Source organism: Emiliania huxleyi, assembly GCF_000372725.1.
Source record: "Emiliania huxleyi CCMP1516 unplaced genomic scaffold EMIHUscaffold_24, whole genome shotgun sequence".
In the NCBI taxonomy this organism is placed as follows: Eukaryota; Haptophyta; order Isochrysidales; family Noelaerhabdaceae; genus Emiliania; species Emiliania huxleyi.
The window spans coordinates 866,770-886,910 of NW_005200250.1; the positions used below are offsets into that span (position 1 = coordinate 866,770).

At 66.7% G+C, this 20,141-nt stretch overlaps 5 protein-coding genes across 5 annotated transcripts; 3 read left to right on the top strand and 2 right to left on the bottom strand.

Moving 5' to 3' along the window:
• Nucleotides 1-3,111: 3,111 nt before the first annotated feature.
• EMIHUDRAFT_100590 (hypothetical protein) lies at nt 3,112-3,810 on the top strand (the record flags this gene model as incomplete). Its single annotated transcript, XM_005778935.1, has 1 exon — nt 3,112-3,810. The coding sequence occupies one exon, from the start codon at nt 3,112-3,114 to the stop codon at nt 3,808-3,810; it is 699 nt and encodes a 232-aa protein (XP_005778992.1).
• A 6,222-nt stretch (nt 3,811-10,032) lies between these two features.
• On the bottom strand, nt 10,033-10,254 carry EMIHUDRAFT_64633 (hypothetical protein; the record flags this gene model as incomplete). Its single annotated transcript, XM_005778936.1, has 1 exon — nt 10,033-10,254. A coding segment is annotated over one exon (222 nt), but the record flags the coding sequence as incomplete, so codon positions are not given.
• Nucleotides 10,255-15,712: 5,458 nt separating this feature from the next.
• On the bottom strand, nt 15,713-17,048 carry EMIHUDRAFT_435105 (hypothetical protein). The gene is made up of 5 exons (XM_005778937.1): nt 16,978-17,048; nt 16,647-16,789; nt 16,380-16,489; nt 15,844-16,266; nt 15,713-15,777 (listed from the first exon to the last, which is right to left on the bottom strand). The coding sequence occupies exons 1-4, from the start codon at nt 17,027-17,029 to the stop codon at nt 16,059-16,061; spliced, it is 513 nt and encodes a 170-aa protein (XP_005778994.1). The 5' UTR covers nt 17,030-17,048; the 3' UTR covers nt 15,713-15,777; nt 15,844-16,058.
• A 476-nt stretch (nt 17,049-17,524) lies between these two features.
• On the top strand, nt 17,525-18,565 carry EMIHUDRAFT_100593 (hypothetical protein; the record flags this gene model as incomplete). The annotated part of the gene is made up of 1 exon (XM_005778938.1): nt 17,525-18,565. One exon carries the CDS (start codon nt 17,525-17,527, stop codon nt 18,563-18,565), a length of 1,041 nt encoding a protein of 346 aa, XP_005778995.1.
• A 595-nt stretch (nt 18,566-19,160) lies between these two features.
• Nucleotides 19,161-19,823, top strand: EMIHUDRAFT_205665 (hypothetical protein; the record flags this gene model as incomplete). Its single annotated transcript, XM_005778939.1, has 1 exon — nt 19,161-19,823. The coding sequence occupies one exon, from the start codon at nt 19,161-19,163 to the stop codon at nt 19,821-19,823; it is 663 nt and encodes a 220-aa protein (XP_005778996.1).
• Nucleotides 19,824-20,141: the final 318 nt, after the last annotated feature.

A 20,141-nucleotide genomic window follows, 5' to 3' on the forward strand; every position in this document is an offset into this window, starting at 1 on the left:
GCCTCCGCCTCTCTCATTGCTGCTGTGAGAGCGCGCACGCACCCGGCGTGGTCCTTTGGAGGAGCACTGGCGGCCTCGGCAGTCGCAGGCTTGGCCTCTTCCTTCTTGGCGAGCTGCAGCGCGGACCAGCCGTCCGCATGGCGAGCCTTCGTATCCGCGCCAGCCTGCAGCAGGCAGAGCACGACGGGGAGGTGGCCGGTGGCGGCGGCGCCCATCAGCGCGGTGAAGCCGTCGCTCTGCTGCACGTTGACCTCCGCGCCGCGCCGAAGCAGCAGCTCGACCACTCGCTCGTGGCCGTTGCCAGCGGCGGTCATCAGCGCGGTGAGGCCGATGCTGTCCTGCAGGTTGACATCCGCGCCGCGCTGAAGCAGCAGCTCGACCACCCGCTCGTGGCCCTCCTGGGCGGCGACCATCAGCGCGGTGGTGCCTCTGCTGTCCTGCAGGTTGATCTCCGCCCCACGCTGAAGCATCAGCTCGACCACCCGCTCGTGGCCGTAGTTGGCGGCGCCCATCAGCGCGGTCCAGCCGTTGCTGCCCTGCTCGTTGATCTCCGCGCCACGCCGCAGCAGTAGCTCGACCATCCGCTCGTGGCCACTGCGGGCGGCGCCCATCAGCGCAGTGCGGCCGATGCTGTCCTGCTCGCACACCTCCGCGCCGCGCTCCAGCAGCTTCTCGACCACCCGCTCGTGGCCCTCCTGGGCGGCGAACATCAGCGCGGTGAGGCCGTGGCTGTCCTGCAGGTTGACATCCGCGCCGTGCTGAAGCAGCAGCTCGATCGCCCGCTCGTGACCGCTGGCGGTGGCGAGCCTGGCGGCGGCGAGCCTCAGCGCGGTGTGGCCTTTGCCGTCCTGCTTGTTGATCTCCGCGCCGCGCTGAAGCAGCAGCTCGACCACCCGCTCGTGGCCGTCGATGGCGGCGAGCATCAGCGCGGTGAAGCCGTCGCTCTTCTGCTTGTTGATCTCCGCGCCGCGCTGCAGCAGCAGCTCAACCACCCGTTCGTGGCCTTGGCCGGCGGCGGCCATCAACGCGGTGCCGCCGTTGCTCCTCTGCAGGCTGAGCTCAGCGCCATGCTGCAGCAACAGCTCCACCACCAGCTCGCGGCCGTTCTCCGCGGCACACATCAGCGCGGTGTAGCCGTCGCTGTCCTGCATGTTGACCTCAGCGCCGCTCCGCAGCAGCAGCTCAACCACCCGTTCGTGGCCCTCCTGGGCGGCGAGCATCAGCGCGGTGTCGCCATTGCTGTCCTGCACGTTGATCTCAGCCCCACGCTGCAGCAGCAGCTCGACCACCCGCTCGTTGCCGTAGCCGGCGGCGTCCATCAGCGCGGTGCCGCCGTGGCCGTCCTGCAGGTTGACCTCAGCACTGTGCTGCAGCAGCAGCTCGACGACTCGGTCGCGGCCCTTGCTAGCGGCGACCATCAGCGCGGTGCGACCTTCGCGGCTCTGCATGTTGACCTCGGCGCCAGCGCCGCGCTGCAGCATCAGCCCGACCACCCGCTCGTGGCCGCCGATGGCGGCGAGCATCAGCGCGGTGTCGCCATTGCTGTCCTGCACGTTGATCTCCGCGCCGCGCTGAAGCAGCGGCTCGACCACCCGCTCGTGGCCGCTGGTGGCGGCGGCCATCAGCGCAGTGCGGCCATTGCTGCCCTGCACGTTGAACTCCGCGCCGCGCCGCAGCATCAGCTCGACCACCCGCTCGTGGCCGTTGATGGCGGCGCCCATCAGCGCGGTGGCGCCGGCGCTGCTCTGCAGGTTGACCTCAGCGCCGTGCCGGATCAGCAACTCGACCACCCGCTCGTGCCCCCCCTGGGCGGCGAGCATCAGCGCGGTGTCGCCTTCGCTGCTCTTCAGGTTGACTTGAGCGCCGTGCTGCAATAGTAACGCGGCCACCCGCTCGTGGCCCTGGCCGGCGGCGTCCATCAGCAGGGTATATCCGGTCACCTCGCCGTACTTGTGTGTGGTGTTTGCTCGCCCGCCTCTCTCGAGCCACGAACGCACCGCTGCTTCGTCGCCTCGCAACACCGCGAGGTGCGGCCGCCCTTGCCTCATGAGCTCTCCCTGTTGTTGGCTTTCTTCTTTTCCGACCGAATTTATTCTTTTCGGCACAGCCTCCAGCGCGCTGGCTCGTCGCCTCACGCGTCGCAGCTCTCTCTCTCGTTTGCGCTCGCTCCCCGCTCCTCGCACCCATCCCTGCGCAGAACTTTCGGTTATCGGCAAAGGCTGCCTCCTCAGCGTGACTCTCGCAGAGCAAGGCGCCTCAGACCTTCTACCTCCTCGTGATCCGCCCGCCGCCACCCTCGCCTCGCCCTCCCGCCGCCTAGCCGCTCGCTCGCTCCTATCCGTGCCACCCTATCCGTGATCCCGCCGCCACCGCGCCATCCTCGCTCCTTCCTGCCGCCGCCCTCTGCTCAGTCGTTTGACCCGCCGCCCAATGCTCCGCCGTTCGCTGCCGTGGTCTGCCGCCGTGCCGCCGCTCCTTACCGTGCCGCTCCTTCCGCGCCTCGCCGCCCTTGCCATTTATTCGCCGTCCCTCCTGCCGTGCGTTACCGCCGTGCCGCCATACCGCCGCTCCTACAGTGCCGCGCCGCCTCCCACGCGCACACACCTTACCTCCTGCTCGACCGAGTTTGCGATGAGAAGTGACCCGAGCCGCCGGGTGCCCCGCAGCGGCCTCGCTGGACCAGAAGAACCGGTCCGCGAGTGCTCCGCAGCAGCCTCGCTGAGCCAGAACGTCGGCTCGCGAGGTGGGGTGCTAGTATGAGCCCGATCCGTCGTAGAGTTCTTGCGCTTCGGCGGTTAGTGGTGCGCTAACCTCCGAGAAACCCTTCGGGTCGCTCCTCATCGCAAACCCTGTCAGCAGAGTCTCCTACGGGAATGTACGTAAGAGCTACATACACTGAAAAGTACCGAACACACACCCCTCTCCTTTTTTCTAAGAAAGAAAGAAAGACAGACAGACAGAAAGAAAACGGACAATGCTGTGAGAGAGGCCTTAAGAATTCTTGCAAGTGCTGCTGGCTGGGCGACTCGTCGCCGGGGGTGCTCACCGCGTCGCAACCTCTCTGTCTCGTCTGCGCTCACTGTCTGTCCCTGCACCCATCCCTTCGCACCCATGGGCCGTCACGCCAAGTCCCGCTCGCTCGCGAGCCGCAAGCGCGAGAAGAACATGAGCGGCGCGCTGCTCGAGAATGCGTACCGTGTTGATACCAAGGACGTCGTTCCCTTCAAGGCGTCGTGGGACACGCAGGTGCCGCGCAAGATGCGGCAGATGATGCACGCGGTGCAGCTCGTGCAGCAGGGCGCGTCGGCCGAGCGGCGGCCGCGCCACATCGAGGACACGGGCGAGCGGAGGCCGTCCAAGAAGCAAAGGCAGCAGGCGCAGCAGCAGGCGCAGGCGCAGCAGGCGGAGGCGGGGGCGGCGAGCGGCAGTGAGCGAGGCGGCGCGCAGCACGGCCCCGCGCCGAAGCCTCCCGCCAAGAAGAAGAGGCGGCGCCAAGAAGAGGAGGGCGGCGGCGAGGCGGCAAACGAGAGAGGGCCGCCGCAGGAGCCGCACGCGCCCGTCAAGCCGCGGAAGCCGAAGGCGGAGGTCGCGGCGAGGCTCCCTCGCTTCGGCGAGACCAACGCCGCGCCGCCCGAGCTCCAGATCAAGGGCGTGCTCGCGCGCAAGTCGCCCCACAAGACTGCGGCCGCCGACGCGCTCGCTCGGCAGCGCGAGGCGGTGCTCGAGAGCTACCGTGCGGCGAAGCAGCGGCGCGGCGGAGGCGACGGCGGCTTCGACGCGGCGGTGGGTGCGGCGCGGATCGCGGGGTAGCGATGAACGCCGAGAGCAATGTACGGAAGGCTTGTGGCCATGATTGCGTGGAGCGTGGAGGTCCGTCAGTACTTTACTCAGAGTCGACACAGAGTCTACAGAGAGGGATATATCTAGTATGTGAAAATCAAAAGGCGAGATCCGTGCTTTACGATTAGTCGTCACAAGTCACAGCGAGTGAGATCACAGCGAGCCGCGAGTGGTTCCGGTCAAGACCGGGTTGCGCACAAGCCAGAACGTCACAACGCGCACGCGCACCTCTGCGTCTCCCGCGACCACGCGACCACGTAACGTGTCTCGCCCGTACGTACGGCGGGGTACACTCCCTTCTAGCCTCTGGGGACTGGGGTCTAGTTTAAGTCTAGGGGCCCGCGCGAGAACAAGTTCAGCTCCCGACTACGCGTCTGCGATTGGGATGGAGAAGCCCCACCGGGCAAACTTCTCGGCGTGCCCGCGCTTCATCGCAACGCTCTCGGCGACCTGGGCCCGCTCCGCCGCGTCCATCCCGAGGAGGTACCGCAAGTCGTCGTAGCCCAGGTCCTCAAACACGCCCGCGTACACCTGCAGCCCGACGCCCTCGAGGGCCCGCACGACCGGAGGCATGCCGAGCGGCGGCGGGCCGTCTGGCTGCTGCGGCGGCACCTCTGCGTACGGCGGCGAACTGGCGGCCGCCTCCCCCGCCTGCCACGAGAGGAGCGCCGCGCAGACCGTGCCGTCCTCGTCCGCCAGGTTGGACGCCGGCTCCCACGTCGGCTGGCCCGCCTGCTCGCGGGAGGAGGAGGAGGCGTGAGACGCCGTCCGCACGGCAGTCCCCCCCTACCCCCCCCCCTCCCCCTCCCCCCCGTGGCGGCTGCGCCCACCTTCCACGCGACGAGGTACTCTGGGGCGCCCGCCCTCCGCCTCTCCGACAGGATGCGATCCACCTGCGAGGGGCACGGCCGCGGACGCGTCGTGGACGTGTCCTCAGCCGGGGCGGACTTCGGCGCGGCCTACCTCGAACTCGGCCGCAGACGGCGATGGCTCGGCCGCCGAAGAGCCGCCGCTGGACCAGGACGAGTCTGCCGGCGCCGCGGCCGCCCGCGCATACACCACCGCCGCCTCCACCGCCGTGTCGAAGCAGCCGAGGGAGTCACGCCGTCCGTCCACGTAGTGCTGCGCTTGGAAGCGGCCAGTGGAGTACTCATACACGCCCCTGTACCCAGTGGCGTTGCTGCTGGAGAGGTGCAGCCGCAAGCCCTCCGCCTCCTCGGCCACGCCCTCGGCCACGCCCACGGCCGGCGGCATCGCGCGCGCCTTGCCGTCGCCTCGGCCCGGCCCTCGGCCCGGCAGCCACGGGCGGGGGTAGTGCTGTCCGTACGACCAGGTCAGCTCGGCGTAGGCGGGGACGTCGGCGGTGGCGACGAGGAAGGCGCGGCGGGGCAGCCCGCCCCGCTGCGGCGGAGGCCAGTAGAGGAGCTTCAGGTTCGGCTGCGCCGAATCGTTTGCGAGCCGCATCATGTTGCCTATCAGTCGTGAGGCTCGCCTGTCACCCGCCGTCGTCGAGGAGCCGTCTGCGAGCCGCATCGTTGCTGCCCTGCTGCCGCGCGTCGATGTAGAGCACGTCGTCCCCCGCCGCCCGCTTGCGCTCGAGCGTCTCGTCGTCGAACGAGACGACGTACTCCGTCTGGTCGACCGCCTGAGGAGGCACGCATGACTCATCCAACGCCGACTGTCCGCACTGTCTCCGACGCAACTCTGTCCGGTGAGCCGCCTCGTACTCCTCCTCGCTCAGGCAGCGGCCGATCGCCTCGACAGCGAAGGAGGTGGAAGTGTGACACGACTCAGCCGAGGGGCAGCCGGGATGCAGCCCAGATCTAGCCGAGATCTAGCCGAGATCTAGCCCAGATTCGGACCTCGACGACGACGTCGCCTCGGCGCAGACGCCGCGCGCAGCACAAGCCCCAGCCGCGCCCGTCGCTCGTCTCGAACGCGCGCAGCTTGCCATACTCCACCACCTACGGGGATCCACGGAAAGTTCCGAGAAGGTTCCGGCAAGGCGCAGCCAAGGCCGTGCTCAGCCCGCACCCGCTCCGCCAGCTCTGCGGAGAGCGCCTCGTGCGGCGCGTACCTGACCATTCATGGATGGATCAATGACAGAATGAACGAATCATGGCTACCTGTCCATGAATGAATGAACAAAGCAATGAATGCATGAGCGAAGGGGCACGAGCCGTGGAGCACTGACTCTCGTGCGTACCTCACTGCCACCCGCCGCGTGCCGCACGCAGACAGCACGAAGTTACCAGACTCGTTGACGTCCTCGTACCCTAGCCGTGCCGAGGCGGCCGACGGTGGCAAGTAGCTGCATGCAGCGGCACCGCCATCTCTTCCGCAGGCACCGCCGCCGCCGCTGCTGCTGCTGCCGCCGCCGCCGCTGCTGCCGCCACCGCCACCGCTGCCGCTGCCGCCGCCGCCTTGCCGTGGAGGCGGCGGCGGCGGCGCAAGCATCGCGTGCGGGTCGGCTGCAGCGACCTGCGCCGCGAGAGGGCGGCTCGGGAGGTGCGCGAGAGGGCGGACGAGCGGCCGCGTCTCTGCTGCGCCCAGCCCGGTCCGTAGCCCGTGGACGGACCTGGCAACGGGGCCCGCCTCGCCGGGCACATCGACCAGCAGCAGGCTGTCCGCCTAGTCAATGTGACCGAGGAGTTCAAGTCGCCAGTCCTCGGGCACATCGACCAGCAGCAGGCTGTCCGCCTAGTCAATATGACCGAGGAGTTCAATTCACCAGTACTCGGGCACATGGACCAGCAGCAGGCTGTCCGCCGTGTGGCCGACGACGCCGCAGTAGAGGGGCTCTCCGTCGCGGCGCGCGATCAGCACCTCGCACCCATGCGGCGGGAAGTCGGAGAGGCACGTGGGCACGGCGGCGGGGGCCGTGCGCTGCCGCTTGGCCTCCGGGGCTGGGCCGCTGCCGTCGTCCGCCTCACACGCAGCGCTGGCCGGGTGGGCGGAAGCTCGAGACGCCTCCGCGGCCGCCCGCGCGTACGCCACCGCCGCCTCCACCGCCGTGTCGAAGCAGCCGAGGGAGTCACGCCGTCCGTCCACGTAGTGCTGCGCATGGAAGCGGCCGTCTAGCCTGTACACGCCCTTGTACCCGGTGGCACTGCTGCTGGAGAGGTGCAGCCGCATGCCCTCCGCCTCCTCCGCCACCGCCTCGGCAGGCGCCTCCTCCGTCACCCCATCCGAGCTGCTACTGCCGCCGCCGCCGCTGCTGCTCGTGCGCTGCCGCTTGGCATACACACCGCCCTCGCCAGTCTCAGACGCAGCGCCAGCCGCCCGCGCGTACGCCGCCGCCGCCTCCACCGCCGTGTCGAAGGTTCCGAGGCAGACCTGCCTTCCGTGCACCCAGTGGTGCGCTCGGAAGCGGCCATCGCGCTTGGAGACGCCCTTGTACCCGGCATTGCTGCTGCTGGAGAGGTGCAATCGCAGGCCCGCACCCTCGGCCACCACGGCCTCGGTAGGCGCCGCCGCCTCCGCCTCCGCCTCCGCCTCCGCCTCCGCCTCCGCCTCCGCCTCCGCACCCGCCTCCGTGCCCGCCTCCTCCGCCGCCGCCTCGTGCCGGCGCCACGCCTCCTTCCTCGTAGTGACGCGCTCGCCGGCCGGCCCGCGGTAGCCCTTGACCTTGCCGTAGTCGGTGATCTTGCTCCACCCCGGCGGAAGCGCGGGGGCGCGGGGGTGCTGCGAGCCCGATGAGGCAGATGAGCCAGCAGCCGCGCCACCGCTTGAGAGCTCGCCCGCCGCAGCGACCGCCTCCGCCAAGCCGAACCCCTCCTCCACCGCCCCAGCCAAAGCGCTGCCCCCGCCAGACTCGGGCGTGCCCGAGCTGCTACTGCCGCCGCCGCCGATCGTTCGTTGCAGCCGCTTGGGATCAGCAGCCGGGCTGCCGTCGCCCGCCTCAGACGCAGCGGCGACCGCCCGGGCGCACGCCGCCGCTCCCTCCACCGCAGAGCCGCTCCCCTCCTCCACCGCCGCCAAGCCGCCCGACTCCTCCGCCAAGCCGCCCGTGACCGCCTCCTCCGCCAAGCCGCCCCCCTCCTCCACCGCCGCCCCGCCCGCCCCCTCCGCCACCGCCGCCAAAGCACCGCTGCCGCCGCCCGACTCGGCGCTCCCGCTGCCGTCGTGCACGCCCGAGCTGCCACTGCCGCCGCCGCCACTTCTGCAATCGCCGCTCCCGCCGCCGCTCCCGCCGCCGCTCCCGCCGCAACTGTTGGTGCCGCCGCCGCCACTGCCGCTCCCGCCGCGAGCGCTACTTTCTGCACCGCTGCTGCTGGCGCCGCCGCCGCTGCAACCGCTGCTGCTCGCGTCGCCGCCACTGCTGGCGCCGCCGCCGCCAAGCCGCTCCAGGTTCTCGCGCTTCAGGGCGAGCGTGAGTCTCTCCTCGCCGGCCACTGCGCCGACGCGCACTTTCCACCGCCCGAGCTTGTCATCGAAGCGGAGAAGTCGGCCCTCGAGCCCGTTGAAGTGCTCGGCGGTGAGACCGCGAATGATCACGCGCTGCTTCGGGGCGAGCTCGTCGCTCATCAACTTAGGTGCGCAGCCCTTCTCCAACCCCCGGGCAACGACCACGCCAAATGGCGCCTGAACCGGCTGCTTTCGGTGGGAAAAAGAAATCGGCCGGCCTACTGCAACACACACCGCGGTTGCATATCGGCGCGCAGCCGAGCCGGCAGGAAGCAAGCGGCGATGGCGGGGTGGCCCAGAACGTTGTTGGCGGCGAGCATCAGCTCGGTGTCGCCGTAGCTGTTCCGCAAATTGACCTCTGCGCCGCGCTGAATCAGCTGCTGCTGCGTCTCAACCACTTGCTCACGGTGACTAATTGCCATCAAACATGCACTCTCGCTGGCGGAGAAGCTGTACTGCGCTGCTTGAGGACAATCTCGCAACGTAGAGGGGGCAGAGACGCACACCGTCGGCGGCTCGTCATCCGCAATGCTTGCAGAGAGGCTCGATGTGCGCTCGGGGCGGCCATGATAATCGCCGCGGTCGCGTGGTGGCGGCGGCGGCATCGCGGCGTCGGCATCACGGCGTCGGTCGCGCGAGCGCGAACGCGAGCGGCCTCTGCCTCTGCTAAGTTCACTGTCGCCGCCGCGGTCTCTGTGGCCGCGGCCGCGGTCGCGCGAGTGGTCTCTGTGGCGGCTGCTGTAGTCACCGCTGTCGCGGCGGTGGTCACGCGAGTCATCGCGGTGGCTGCGGTCGTGGCGGTCGTGCCTCTCCCTTTTGCGGCGCGTAGGCGACTCAGAACGGCGTCGGCTCCATATCCGAATGAGGATCCAATGAGAGGGCAAGGTGGCGTTCAAAAAAGAAAAACCCGCGCACGGCGTACACAGTCCAGTCCGAGCACCTCTGGCTGTTCTTCGCCTTCGATACATACATAAGCAGCCGAACTAGGAAGGCTGCGGGCATGTTGAAGAAAGTCGGCGAACTCACACCCAATTGCGGCACATGAAATGTACAGTCCTGCCCCCATGTCCCTCACCTCGCTGTGAGGTTCTCGCGCTTGAGCGAGACCTCCTCCGTCTCCTCACCCTTGCGAACGCGGACGAGGTACCGCCCTCTGTCGCGGATGAACTCCACCACCTCGCCGCGACGCCCATTGTACTTCACGCCGGTATTGACGAGGCCGTGAATGCGCACAGAGGCACCATTAGCCAGCAGCGCGTCGCCGTCGCCCGACAAATCCAAGGCGACCGCTCCGCTGCTGCTGCTCTCACCGCGGTTCGAGGCGCCCACGCCCGCTCCACTGCGGCCGTCGTCGAGACGTTGCCGCTTGTCCGCCGTCACTGTGTCCTCCTCCGTCAAGTCTACCGTCTGGTGGGAGTGCCGCTGGAGGTGCGCCGGGTTGTTGCGGTAGCACGCCGCGCCACTGCTGCCACCGCCGCTGCCGCTGCCGCCGCCGCTGCCGCCGCCGCCGCCGCCGCCGCCGCCGCCGAGCCGGTTCCCTGCGCCGCTGAACGGTGCGCGCGCGCTGGAGGCGCCGCCGCCGCTGGCAGTGGCAGCGGCAAGCGAGAGGTCGGGGGCAGGCGTGGAAGGCGGCCTCGCGGCGGGCGGCGACGGCTGGAGTCCCGCGTGCTGCTGCGCTCCGACGCCGCTCTCGTCGAGCACGCGCTGCTTTGCCTTGAGCCTGAACCACATCTCGTCGTCGAAGGGGCCGTAGACGAGGTAGGCGATCTCGACGGAGGCCGCCCTCTGCCCGAGCCGGTGGACTCGGTCGACGCACTGCTCCAGCACGCCGGGCGTCCAGCTGAGCTCCGCAAAGATCACGTGGTGGGCGGCGGTGAGCGTGATGCCCACCCCGGCCGCGTTGATGGAGAGGAGGGCCACGCGCGGCGAGCCCGGCGCGCGTGTGTCCTGGAAGGCCTGCACGAGGTCCGTCCTCTTCTTCGCGCTGGTGGTGCCGTCGATGCGCATCAGCGAGACCCCGCGCCTATCATGGGAAGGCTCCGAGCAGGTCACAGGGGAGGCTCCGAGACGAGGCATCAGCAAGACTCCGCGCCTCTTGAGGGCGTCGCGCATCGCGTCGAGCATCGGCGCGTGGTGCGCGAAGACCAGCACCTTCTCGTCATCGGCGTGCTCGTCCAGCCACCTCGTCACGTGGGCGACGGCGCGCGCCTGCAGGAGAACGGAGGGGTGTCGGAAGGGCCTCGGAAGGGTCTCTGGAGGCGACAGCGCACCCGCTTCGCGTCGCCGGTGAGCCTGTACAGCTCGGTCGTCATGTTCCGCTGAATGTTCTGCAGCTGCTCCCTCGAGCAGCGCTCGCCCTCCCACTCGACCAGCTCATCGTGCCCCACCGTCTCGAGCAACCGGTCGAGCCGCCTCCGCAAGTTCAGCTTCTCCTTGAGCCGCGCCTGCTCGATACCGCCCTCGCCGCCCTCGCCGCCCTCGCCGCCCTCGCCGCCGTCGATGCGCACTCGGCTCCGGATCTTGGGCGGAAGCGAGCGGAGCATCACGTCCTTGGTGCGCCGGACCATCACGTGCCTCCGCAGCTTCTCCTCGAGCTCGCCCAAGTTGGTCGCGCCCGAGAACTTGTTGAAGTCGTCGCGGCCGCCGCAATACGTGTTGCCGAACTCCTCGAGCCCGCCCGGCGGGAAGACTGTCGGCGCGATGGCGCTCGCTTGCGTCCACAGCTCGTACGGGCGAGAGAGCGCCGGAGTGCCGGAGAGGAGGACGGCGGCGACGGCCCGGCGCACGAGTGGGAGCAGCGCCCTGGTCCGCTGCGCCTGCCACGCACGGGGGCGCGCCGGTGGGAGGCCAGCGGCGGTGCGGGGAAGAGAGGCGGCGGTGCGAGGGCGGAAGAGAGGCGGCGGTGCGAGGGCGACAGAGAGGCGGCGGTGCGAGGGCGGGAGAGAGGCGGCGGTGCGAGGGCGGAAGAGAGGCGACGGTGCCATGGCGGGCGGCGGAGTGTTCACCTCTGGCGACTTGAGGTTGTGCGACTCGTCGCAGACGATCGCGCGGAAGCGGTTGAGCTCGCCCGTGCGTTGGGCTCGTGCGCGAGCGCCATCATACGTCGCGATGACCACCGACGCGTCGGCGGAGAGCGAGTCCTCACCTTTGTCCACCACCTGCACCTTTGCGGGCGAGAGCTGCTCTGGGAGCCAGCGCAGCAGCTCGGCTCGCCAGTTGTACTTGACGCTCGAGGGGCACAGCACGAGCGCAGGCCACACGTCCGCGTGAGCGAGGACGCCGATCGCGGTCACAGTCTTGCCGAGCCCCATGTCGTCGGCGACGAGCCCGCGAAGGCGGTTTCCCACCACAAACTCGACCGCCTCGCGCTGGTGCGGCATCAGCCCCTCGGCGAGGGTGGGTGGCAGGCGGAGGAGCGGCGGCGTCGCCCGCTGTGGCGTTGGCGGGACAGAGGACGCCCGCTGTGGCGTTGACGGGGCAGAGGACGCCGCCGCCCCCGCCGCCGCCCGCTCCGGCGTGGACGCTGCGGATGCTTCCGATTGGATCGAGCGGACGGCGCCCGTCTCCTTGAGCTGCGCCAGGCGGCGCTCTACGTCTTCCTTGTGCTGGATCGGCAGCAGCCACGCGGAGAGCTCGGGCTTGTAGTACCCGCGAAACTCGCGGCAGAAAATGATGAGGCCCTCGTCGTACTCGAAGGCCACCTTGAGCCGCAGCTGTCCACCGTCGCGCACGACAGAGAGGCGGACGTCGCTGCCGATGACCACTGCCTGCGTGCGGCCTCTCGGCTGCTTGTGCCGCTCATCAGCCCACTGGAACCAGTGCTTACACTTCGGTGACTGCGAGCAGGCGTAGAATGGCCGGCCGTTGTTCGGGCCCCCGTTGTTGGTGATTTTCACCGCGCACGGCTGGTTGTGGCCGGGGCAGCGATAGGGCGGGTAGCCGTCGGCCATCGCGCGCGGCCGTCGCTGCGCAAGGCCGAACCGCAACCGCGAGGGCCCCGGGCCACAACGACCCGGCCGGGGGGCCTACTCGCATAATGGGGGTAAACGAAAAAAGTAGCGCTTAGACGGGCGTTCTGCTGCTAGGGGAAACCCGGAGCGCGGTACTATCCCTCTGCCCTCGGAGAGTATTCTTTAGCTCCGAGTAGAGGGGCGGCGTTCTGCAGTTAAGGGGAAACCCGGTACACGGAGCCAACCCTCGGAGACCCGTGTTATGGCCCTGCGATTGGCCTGTCCGAGGGTTTCCGGCAACCCAGAGGGAAACCAGAGGGTCCCCAGCACTTTGCGTTTCCGGAAGTTTCCAGCGAAACCAGAGGGTGTTTGGTGCTCCATTCTGTTTCTCTCGAGTTTCCCTCGGGAAACTCGCGAGTTTCCCTGAGTCTGAGAGCTGGTCTGGGGCAAAATCTGGGGCAAAATTGAGGAAATCGGCACGATACCCAGGTATTTTCCAGGTATACCGGGGTTTTCCAGGTATACCCGCAAAATACCCGGTATTTTGCCGATTTTGGCCCCAAAACAGCCTCAGACACGGCTCAGAGCCCCCCCAAAATGACGAATTCCACGGAGTTTCCCCGGGGTTTCCCGAGGAAACTAGAGGGTGTTGTAGGGAAACGAGCAGGAAACACGGAAAGGAAACCAGGTAGGGTGCGAGAGGAAACCCTCGGACAGGCCAACCCTGCGAACGCGCACCCCCGGGGCTAGGGCTATCTTGCCCGCAACCCGATCCCGATCATCCGGCCCGCTGGGTGCGCTTCTGAGCTCCCCGGCCCTGGATGTGAGGCTGCCAACTGCACTCCAAGTGCTCCAAGTGCCCAATTCGTCTACGTACGGCTTAGTGAGTGGTTGGGGTGGCCTCAGGCATCCCCAAGGGAGCCTCTGCGGTGCCACATAAGCAGCTTAGTGATTGTCGAGACTTAAAGTGTTTCGTTTGAAGAAACGCAAACCGGACAGACGGTACCTATGGTCACCAGTAAACGAAAATTCGACTTTGTCTTTGAGGGATCATATCTCAAAAAGCCGGGAGATAGCATCGCATTATTGTTGCATATTATGCCACATAAGGTCAAACTTGACCCCAGAAGCATCAAGAACCCGATGCTCCGGCTCGACTGTGCCGGCACACTGCCTCCTCGCGCACGCTGCTAGCAGGCCGTTGCGGCCCGTGGTGCACCAGAGAGAGAGGTCGACGCGTTGCCCCCGCCGGCGACCCCGCGCGGCTCAGGCCAGCCAGAAGGTGTGTGGTGACGGCACCGTGGCAGGAGTGCGGAGAAGAGCTCGCCGAACGCGAGCAGCAGATGGCCAAAGTGTGCCAGCGCGAGAGCCTCGCGAGCGGGCGCAGAAGGAGCTCGCCGTGACACGATGCCGGGCGGTGGTGGTGCTCTGGCGACTGTGCACAGTGGGCAAAGTCAGGCTGCAACAGGGCAGCACGTTGGTAGTGCCCTGCTGCAGCCTGGCCTGACATGCACAGGGCGAACAGAGGCGGTACTATCGTCCGGCGCTCGTCACCGAATCTGGGCCAACTTCGACCGCCGCCACAGCTCGCCACGAGCACGCAGCGACAAAATGTTGACTGTATGGAAGTCGAGGCTGGTCCATAGGAAGAGGCTGCCGTGCGAGCCGGCAGCAGGCTGGCTCGTCGTGGACTGCCGCGGCGACTTTTTTCGGTGTCTTTCTTGATAGTACCGAATACGGTACTTTCGTTTACCAACATTCTGCGAGTACCTTGCTTTACTGTGCTGTATGAATGGTTGGGCAGGTGTGAACAACACCTCGTGCCACGGATCCACAGGCGCCTGTTGATGGGTCCAGGTGATAGCCCTGAATGGGCAATGCATACGCCTAGTTGGGCCTCAGATCGCCCGACCGCGTCCCGGTGAACTGACGTCGGATTTGTGACGCCGCCGCACCGCGCCGCGGCCGGGGGCCCTCCGGAGGCCAAGGATGGCCGTGGCGGACCGGGACGAGCTCTGGGAGGTTCAGTGTCAGTGTGTACATTGTAGAGGCTACCCATGAGCCATGTGCACAATATCGTGACTGAGAGCTAAGCCAGGGGAGGCGATGCCGGGGCCGTACAGCAGCCCTTGATGGTGCTTCGCCGGCGTGCGTCCCGGAGCGGTGCCGGACGGGCGGTCCGTGAGAGGAAATCCAGGGACAACGCCGACGGCGCCCTGATTCGGCTCACACCCGCAGCTCCTTGTCGTAGCCCATCTCGACGAGGGCGACGCCGGTCATCATGACGGTCACGCTCACTTGGTTCTGAAGGAGGCGCAACGCGGGGTCAGGAAGGTGAGAGAGGGCGGCCGTGTAGCGGGAGCGCACCTCCTCGACGATCGTCTCGCCGAACTTGGAGTCCTTGAGCTTCTTGGACGCCTTGCCCGGCGTCTGGTTGCCGCCCGGCGCATTTCGCCCTGTGTGGACAGAGGTGCGTGGGGCGATTCAGGAGTGCCTGGGACGGCGGTGCAGTATGGGGGCTGCAGGGCTGCTCACGAAGTACGCGCGTCCCTTCTGCGGGGTGCTTGCCATGGTGCTGCGGTGCCGAGCGGGGAGAGCGGAGGGTCCGAAGTGAGGACCGGGGAAGGTGCGCAGATGAATGCGCGCAAAACTTCAGACACCAAAGCTCGCATATGAGAGAGAGAGCGTGCAAAGCTCGCTTCCGAGCTCTCACGCCGCGCGTAGGGCCCTTAGGGGCCTAGAGAACACAACCCCCTCTCTCTTTTCTCCCAGTAAGCTATAAGTACGTACGCAAGGACCTTCGGAACTTGATGAACGAAACGCAGTCGGTCGGACCTGAGGGGATTGAGCAAGGAGTCGTAACGAACTCAGATAATGAACTCAAAGAGCTGTACGATTGGAGAGAGCAACATACATTCGTCCAGTACCAAGGAACAGGGGATGGAACGAGTCAGGTGACATGGAATTATTTTGCGACATGGGCAGAGGCGTTCGAGCGCTGGTCAACTGGCCTAAGATCAGTTCCATCCTGGGCGAGGGTTTCAACTTCGGTATACTCGAACGGACCTTGGCTACCTCTTGGAGCAAGTAGCTTTCCCTACGGCCTGCCCTATCATCTGGATATTGAGCAAGGGAATTGGAAGACGCGCACGCACTTGCAAGGCGGTCCTCCTGCTAAGAAGAGCCTCAAAAAGCAGTACTGGTATGACATGCTCGATGATGTCACAATATGCATTCCTTACTTAGTTAGTTACTGAGGTGAAACCTCCGAAAGTAATTTGGCTCATGCCCGAACCGCTCTCGCGTGCAGCTCGATATCTGACTGGACTTTTCACTTCAAACAAAGCCTACCGCACGCGCCGCAACGCGGCGCGTGCGGTAGGCACTCGGGATTTTGTCAGATCGGCGTGTTCACGCCGGGATCGTGTCCCTCACTACTTGCCCAACCATTCGTACAGGAGAGTACGGCAACCGCAAGAATTCTTCTTCCATGGTCTGTCGATGGTCGGCCAGCTGGCTGTGCGCGCTTCTCAGCGCCCCAGCCCTGGGCGTGCGACCGATGACCGCACTCCAAGTGCTCCAAGTGCTCGGAAGCGGCGTGCCGGTGGAGGCCCGGGTTTTGGAAGTAAAGATATTTTACTTTTTCCAAGTGCTCAAGCGGGAGACTGCAAACAAAACGCACACCACCCAACACGCTCAAGCGCGGCCCCGCCCGACCAACGAGCGAACAGCACACTCCTCGAAAGGGGTGGCCTACACCCACGTTGGGCGGTACAGCAGCGGGCTAGTGAGAGAACCAAACACTCGAGCGGGTGGTGGTTGTTCCGCCAAGACTCCCGAATCGGACGCGGACGCGCCTGCCTAGGCAGGCGGGCGCGGGGCGCCGCCGCCACGGCCAAAGCCGCGGTATCCCCCCTCGCCGCCGGGCGGGCCGCGGCGGTAGCCATCGCGGTCGCCACGCGGCGGTCCGCGCTCGCCATCGCGGTCACCACCCGGGCGCTCCGGCGCCGCGGGCTTGGTCGACTTCTTGAGCGTGTTTGGGACGACGTCCTCGGGGATGTGGAGGTACCTTTGCGAGGCGGGGGTGGGGTGGATAGGGCGAGGAAAGGAGCCGGCGGGCGCGGAGGGGGGGGGGGGGGGGGGCTTTGCCCAGGCTGCCGCGGGGGTGGGGGGTGAGCTCCCTCCCGCAGGTACTCGATGCCCTCGTCCTTGAGGAACCAGTAGTAGTGCTTCCAGGCGAAGCGCTCGGTGACGAGCTCCTTCGAGGTGAGCGACTGCATCAGCTTGATCACCTAAGCAAGGATACGCGACTTGAGACGCGCGGAGAGATGCATGTCTGTGTGCTGCTATGTGTGCCCCGCCTGTGTGCCTCTGCATGTGCCCGGCTCACTCGGATCCCACCGCGCGCAGTCCGCCCCACATCTCCCTACATCTTTCCCCATCTCGCACCTCGAGGTTGCGCACGCGCTGCGGCGACGTCTTGACGGCGCCATCCTCGCAAAATGAGGTTGAGACGCCCATGATGTCCGGGTGGAGCATGAGGGCATTGCGGTCAGTGTGGCCGGTCGTCTTCTCGGCGACGATCACGCCCTCTGCGAGCGAGGGCCAGCTAGTGTGAGCGGCAGGCGGTGGGCTACGGGCGGCAGGACGTGTGGGCTGAGCTGCCAGCTGTGACGCACGCGCAAAGGTGGAGCGCACGAGCGTCGCTGCAGCAGGGCCGGACCGCGGCAGTGGTAGCGGCAGCGGAGGAGGCCGGGCGACCAGGCGGGCGAGTGCACACCCTTGAAGAGGTAGGAGAGGATCGCGAGGCGGTTCTTCTTCGTGATCAGCATGGTTGCGGATGCAGTCGGGGCTGTAGAGGCACGCGCAAGACAGAAGAAATCCGCCGGCTTCCCAGTGTTGTAAAGAGAGCACAATATCAGGCGGCGGCGGCGTCGCAGAACGAGACAGAGGAGAGCGACGCGACAGAGGAAGAAGCGACAAGGGAGAGCACGACGAGAAGGGGGCGACCGCGAGGTGGCACGAAGGTCGCAGCGAGAATCGGGGAGAGACTGCGAAGAGAGATAGGAAGAGGCGGACGCCCAAGGGTGGGCGACGGCTAGTGCACCTCACCCCTCTCCTTAAAATCCCTGTGTGGTGGCGGCGTGCCGTCCTCCATCATCCATCCCTCCCTTGGGTTGTCCGTTTTCTTAATAAGTAAATTCTTTCTTAAGAGAGCACAATTACAACTTTTCTCCAACTTCAGACCAGTCGGCCGCGCGTCCCCTGAAACCGCCGTTCTGGTGGCTTGACGACCCAGCATGGGAGAGAGAGAGAGAGAGAGAGAGATGAGTGACGAGCAGATCTGCCGCCAGCTCCTCTGGGCATCCCTTCGGTCGACGGTGAGGCCTTGCAGTAACAGCACGCCACACCAACCTCGCTCCGACGGCAAGGTGCAACGGGCCACAGTGCACCCCGGGCAGTTGTCGGTGGGGACACACGGCCTCGTCGGATGGGATAGCGGGCGGCCTGTGTGGACAGAGGCGCTGCTCGCCGCCCTCGATCGCCGGCTGGAGCAGGGCCAGTCCGTATCACCGCCCGACTACCCACACGCGGCCGAGGACGTTCTGCTCGCATTGACGCAGGTGGCCGCGTTGGGTGCGACGCAGCCCCGCACGGCTGTGTGGTCATCCATCTCTCCGTGGCTCGAGTCGGCACTCCTTCGCAACGGCGTGGCTCGCCGCGTGTTGACGGTCGACTATAACGCGCCTCGCATCGATGCGCGGGGAGACCGCCTGATGGCGATGGAGCTAGGCCAGGCGTGCAGCCACTACTGCTCCCGCGGATCAGCCTTTGACCTCATCGTCTCCTTCTCCGGAATCGAGCATGATGGCCTCGGCCGGTATCACGACCCCCTTGACCCCGACGGCGACCTGGCTGCGATGCGGGAGGTGTGGCTCCAGCTGCGGCCCGGTGGTGTGCTGCTGCTCGGTGTCCCCACCTCGGACACCGACGCCACCATCGTAAACGGCCACCGGCTCTACGGCCCGACCCGTCTGCCGCTTCTCATCCGCGACTTTGAGCTCGTCGCCCGTGTTTGGGACGGTCATGTGGTGAGGGGAGGCCTCGAGCGGGCAAACGAGACGCCGACCCTCTGGTACGGGCGCACCGGCCGAGTGATGCGCCGCGGCTTTGCGCCGCGCGGCGACTGGGGACGGAGCAGACACCCGGGCGGCGAATATTGGGACTGGCAGCATCAGCCCGTGTTGGTCTTGCGCAAGCCAAAGCGGCGTGCGGCAGAGATGCTGCCCGGCTGGGTTGCCAAGTGGAGTGCGGCAGTGCAGGAGGGCCGGTGCAAGCAGATGCCTGACTGGCATGTCAGGCCGTGACGCGAGCCGGCGACTGTGGTCAGCGGCAAACGCCGCCGCCGCGGCCACGACGACGACGACGGTGTCGACGCCATGCCATTATTCTCCTGCCATATGGCATTTTGCCCCACGCATAGGGCGATAGGGGGGGGGGTAGGAATGAAAAGAAGAAAGAAGCCTCGTCGGCGCCGCGTTCGTTGCGGACTGTCTCCAGGAGAGATGGGCGACGCACGAACACAGAGGCACAGTGCGCACGCCGCACCCCGCCCCGCTCGCGCAGGGCGTGCATCACACAGGGACTGTGTGATTCCTCGGTGGGGACTCTTGACAGAGGTGTGCTAGTCCTACAGTCGGACGGCGAAAGAAAGAAAGAAAGAAAACAGCCAACCCAAGGAGGGATGGAGGACGGCACCGCCACCAAAGGGATTTTAAGGAGAGGAGGGGCACTTGGAGCACTTGGAGTGCAGTCATTAGCCTCACATCCAGGGCCGGGGAGCTAAGAAGCGCACCCAGCGGGCCGGATGAGGGGGCGCTCTTTCTTTCTGCGCATGCCACCGAATATCATGGATGGCGGGAACGCGTGGGGGAGCTAAACACGAGCACTTCGAATGCACATATGCTGCGCCTAGACGAGGAGGTACTCGCGGCACTCGAGGGCTTTACGCTGTCTGCGGTCGATAAGAGGAATACCGACCTGATCCTCGAGGAGGAGGTTGCCGCCGCGCTTGAGGAGGAGGTTGCTGGGCGCTGCATTGTCGCTCCTTTGGAGAGCACGTGTGCCACTCGGCGGGTGGCGAGGTGTGAGGAAGCGGTGGGGAGCGAGCCTCTTGCCGACGGATCGCACCTCGCGCAACGGATCGATCAGCTGGAAACGGACCTAGGTGTGTCAGGCGAGGGAAGCCTGGAAGAGCGGCTCGGCGCCATCGAGCGCTTGATTGAGCTGGATGTGCCGACTGCAGACATCCAAGGCGAGGCGTGGCCGACAGCGCCGGCGACGCAGCAAGTGCCCGACGTGCCGTATCGACCGCCCACATCGGCCGCGAGCTACATGAGAAAGGGCGAGCTGTTGGTGCGGCTTCCGGAGAAGCCCTGTCGTCGGGCTGCGCGCACGATGGAGAAGGCTGCGGCGCCTCAGGGCGGCGGTTTCGAAGGTGCCTTTCCTACGCGCCACCCCCTGAGCCGTGATGGCGACGAGCCGCCGATGCGGTATGCGCGTGAGCAGATTCTCAAATTCGCCCGCAGTCGGCGCTCGCATATATGGAGCTGCCATCGTCGTTGAACAGCTCGGAGCGCTACTTGTTGCACGCAGCTGCTTCCGCTTTCAATTCTGCTCAACGTTGGAATTTTCCGTTCCAGGTTCTACACGTTTCGTACGGCGAGGGGAAGGGGAGGTACTTGGCACTGATGAAGGCCCTTCCGCCTCGCCAAATCGAGTTCGCGAGGTCCAGGCGCAGCAATGTGGAGCAAGCGATGACAACCGCTCGCTCTCCTACGTCAGGCGAGGACGCCGCCGACAACGTAGGGGGCGCTCGTTTGGCCTCTCATGCCCTCGACTCGGCGACGCAACGCCGGCCGGTGCGGTACAAGGTCCCGCAAA

Bases quoted from the DNA above. Each gene is read 5' to 3' on its own strand.
- EMIHUDRAFT_435105 (XM_005778937.1), bottom strand. From the start codon at position 17,029: ATGCTGATCACGAAGAAGAACCGCCTCGCGATCCTCTCCTACCTCTTC. The intron at 16,790-16,977 runs GTGTGCACTCGC...CCTCGCTCGCAG, and splicing joins CCTCTCCTACCTCTTCAAGG to AGGGCGTGATCGTCGCCGAG. The intron at 16,490-16,646 runs GTGCGAGATGGG...ATCCTTGCTTAG, and splicing joins AGCGCGTGCGCAACCTCGAG to GTGATCAAGCTGATGCAGTC.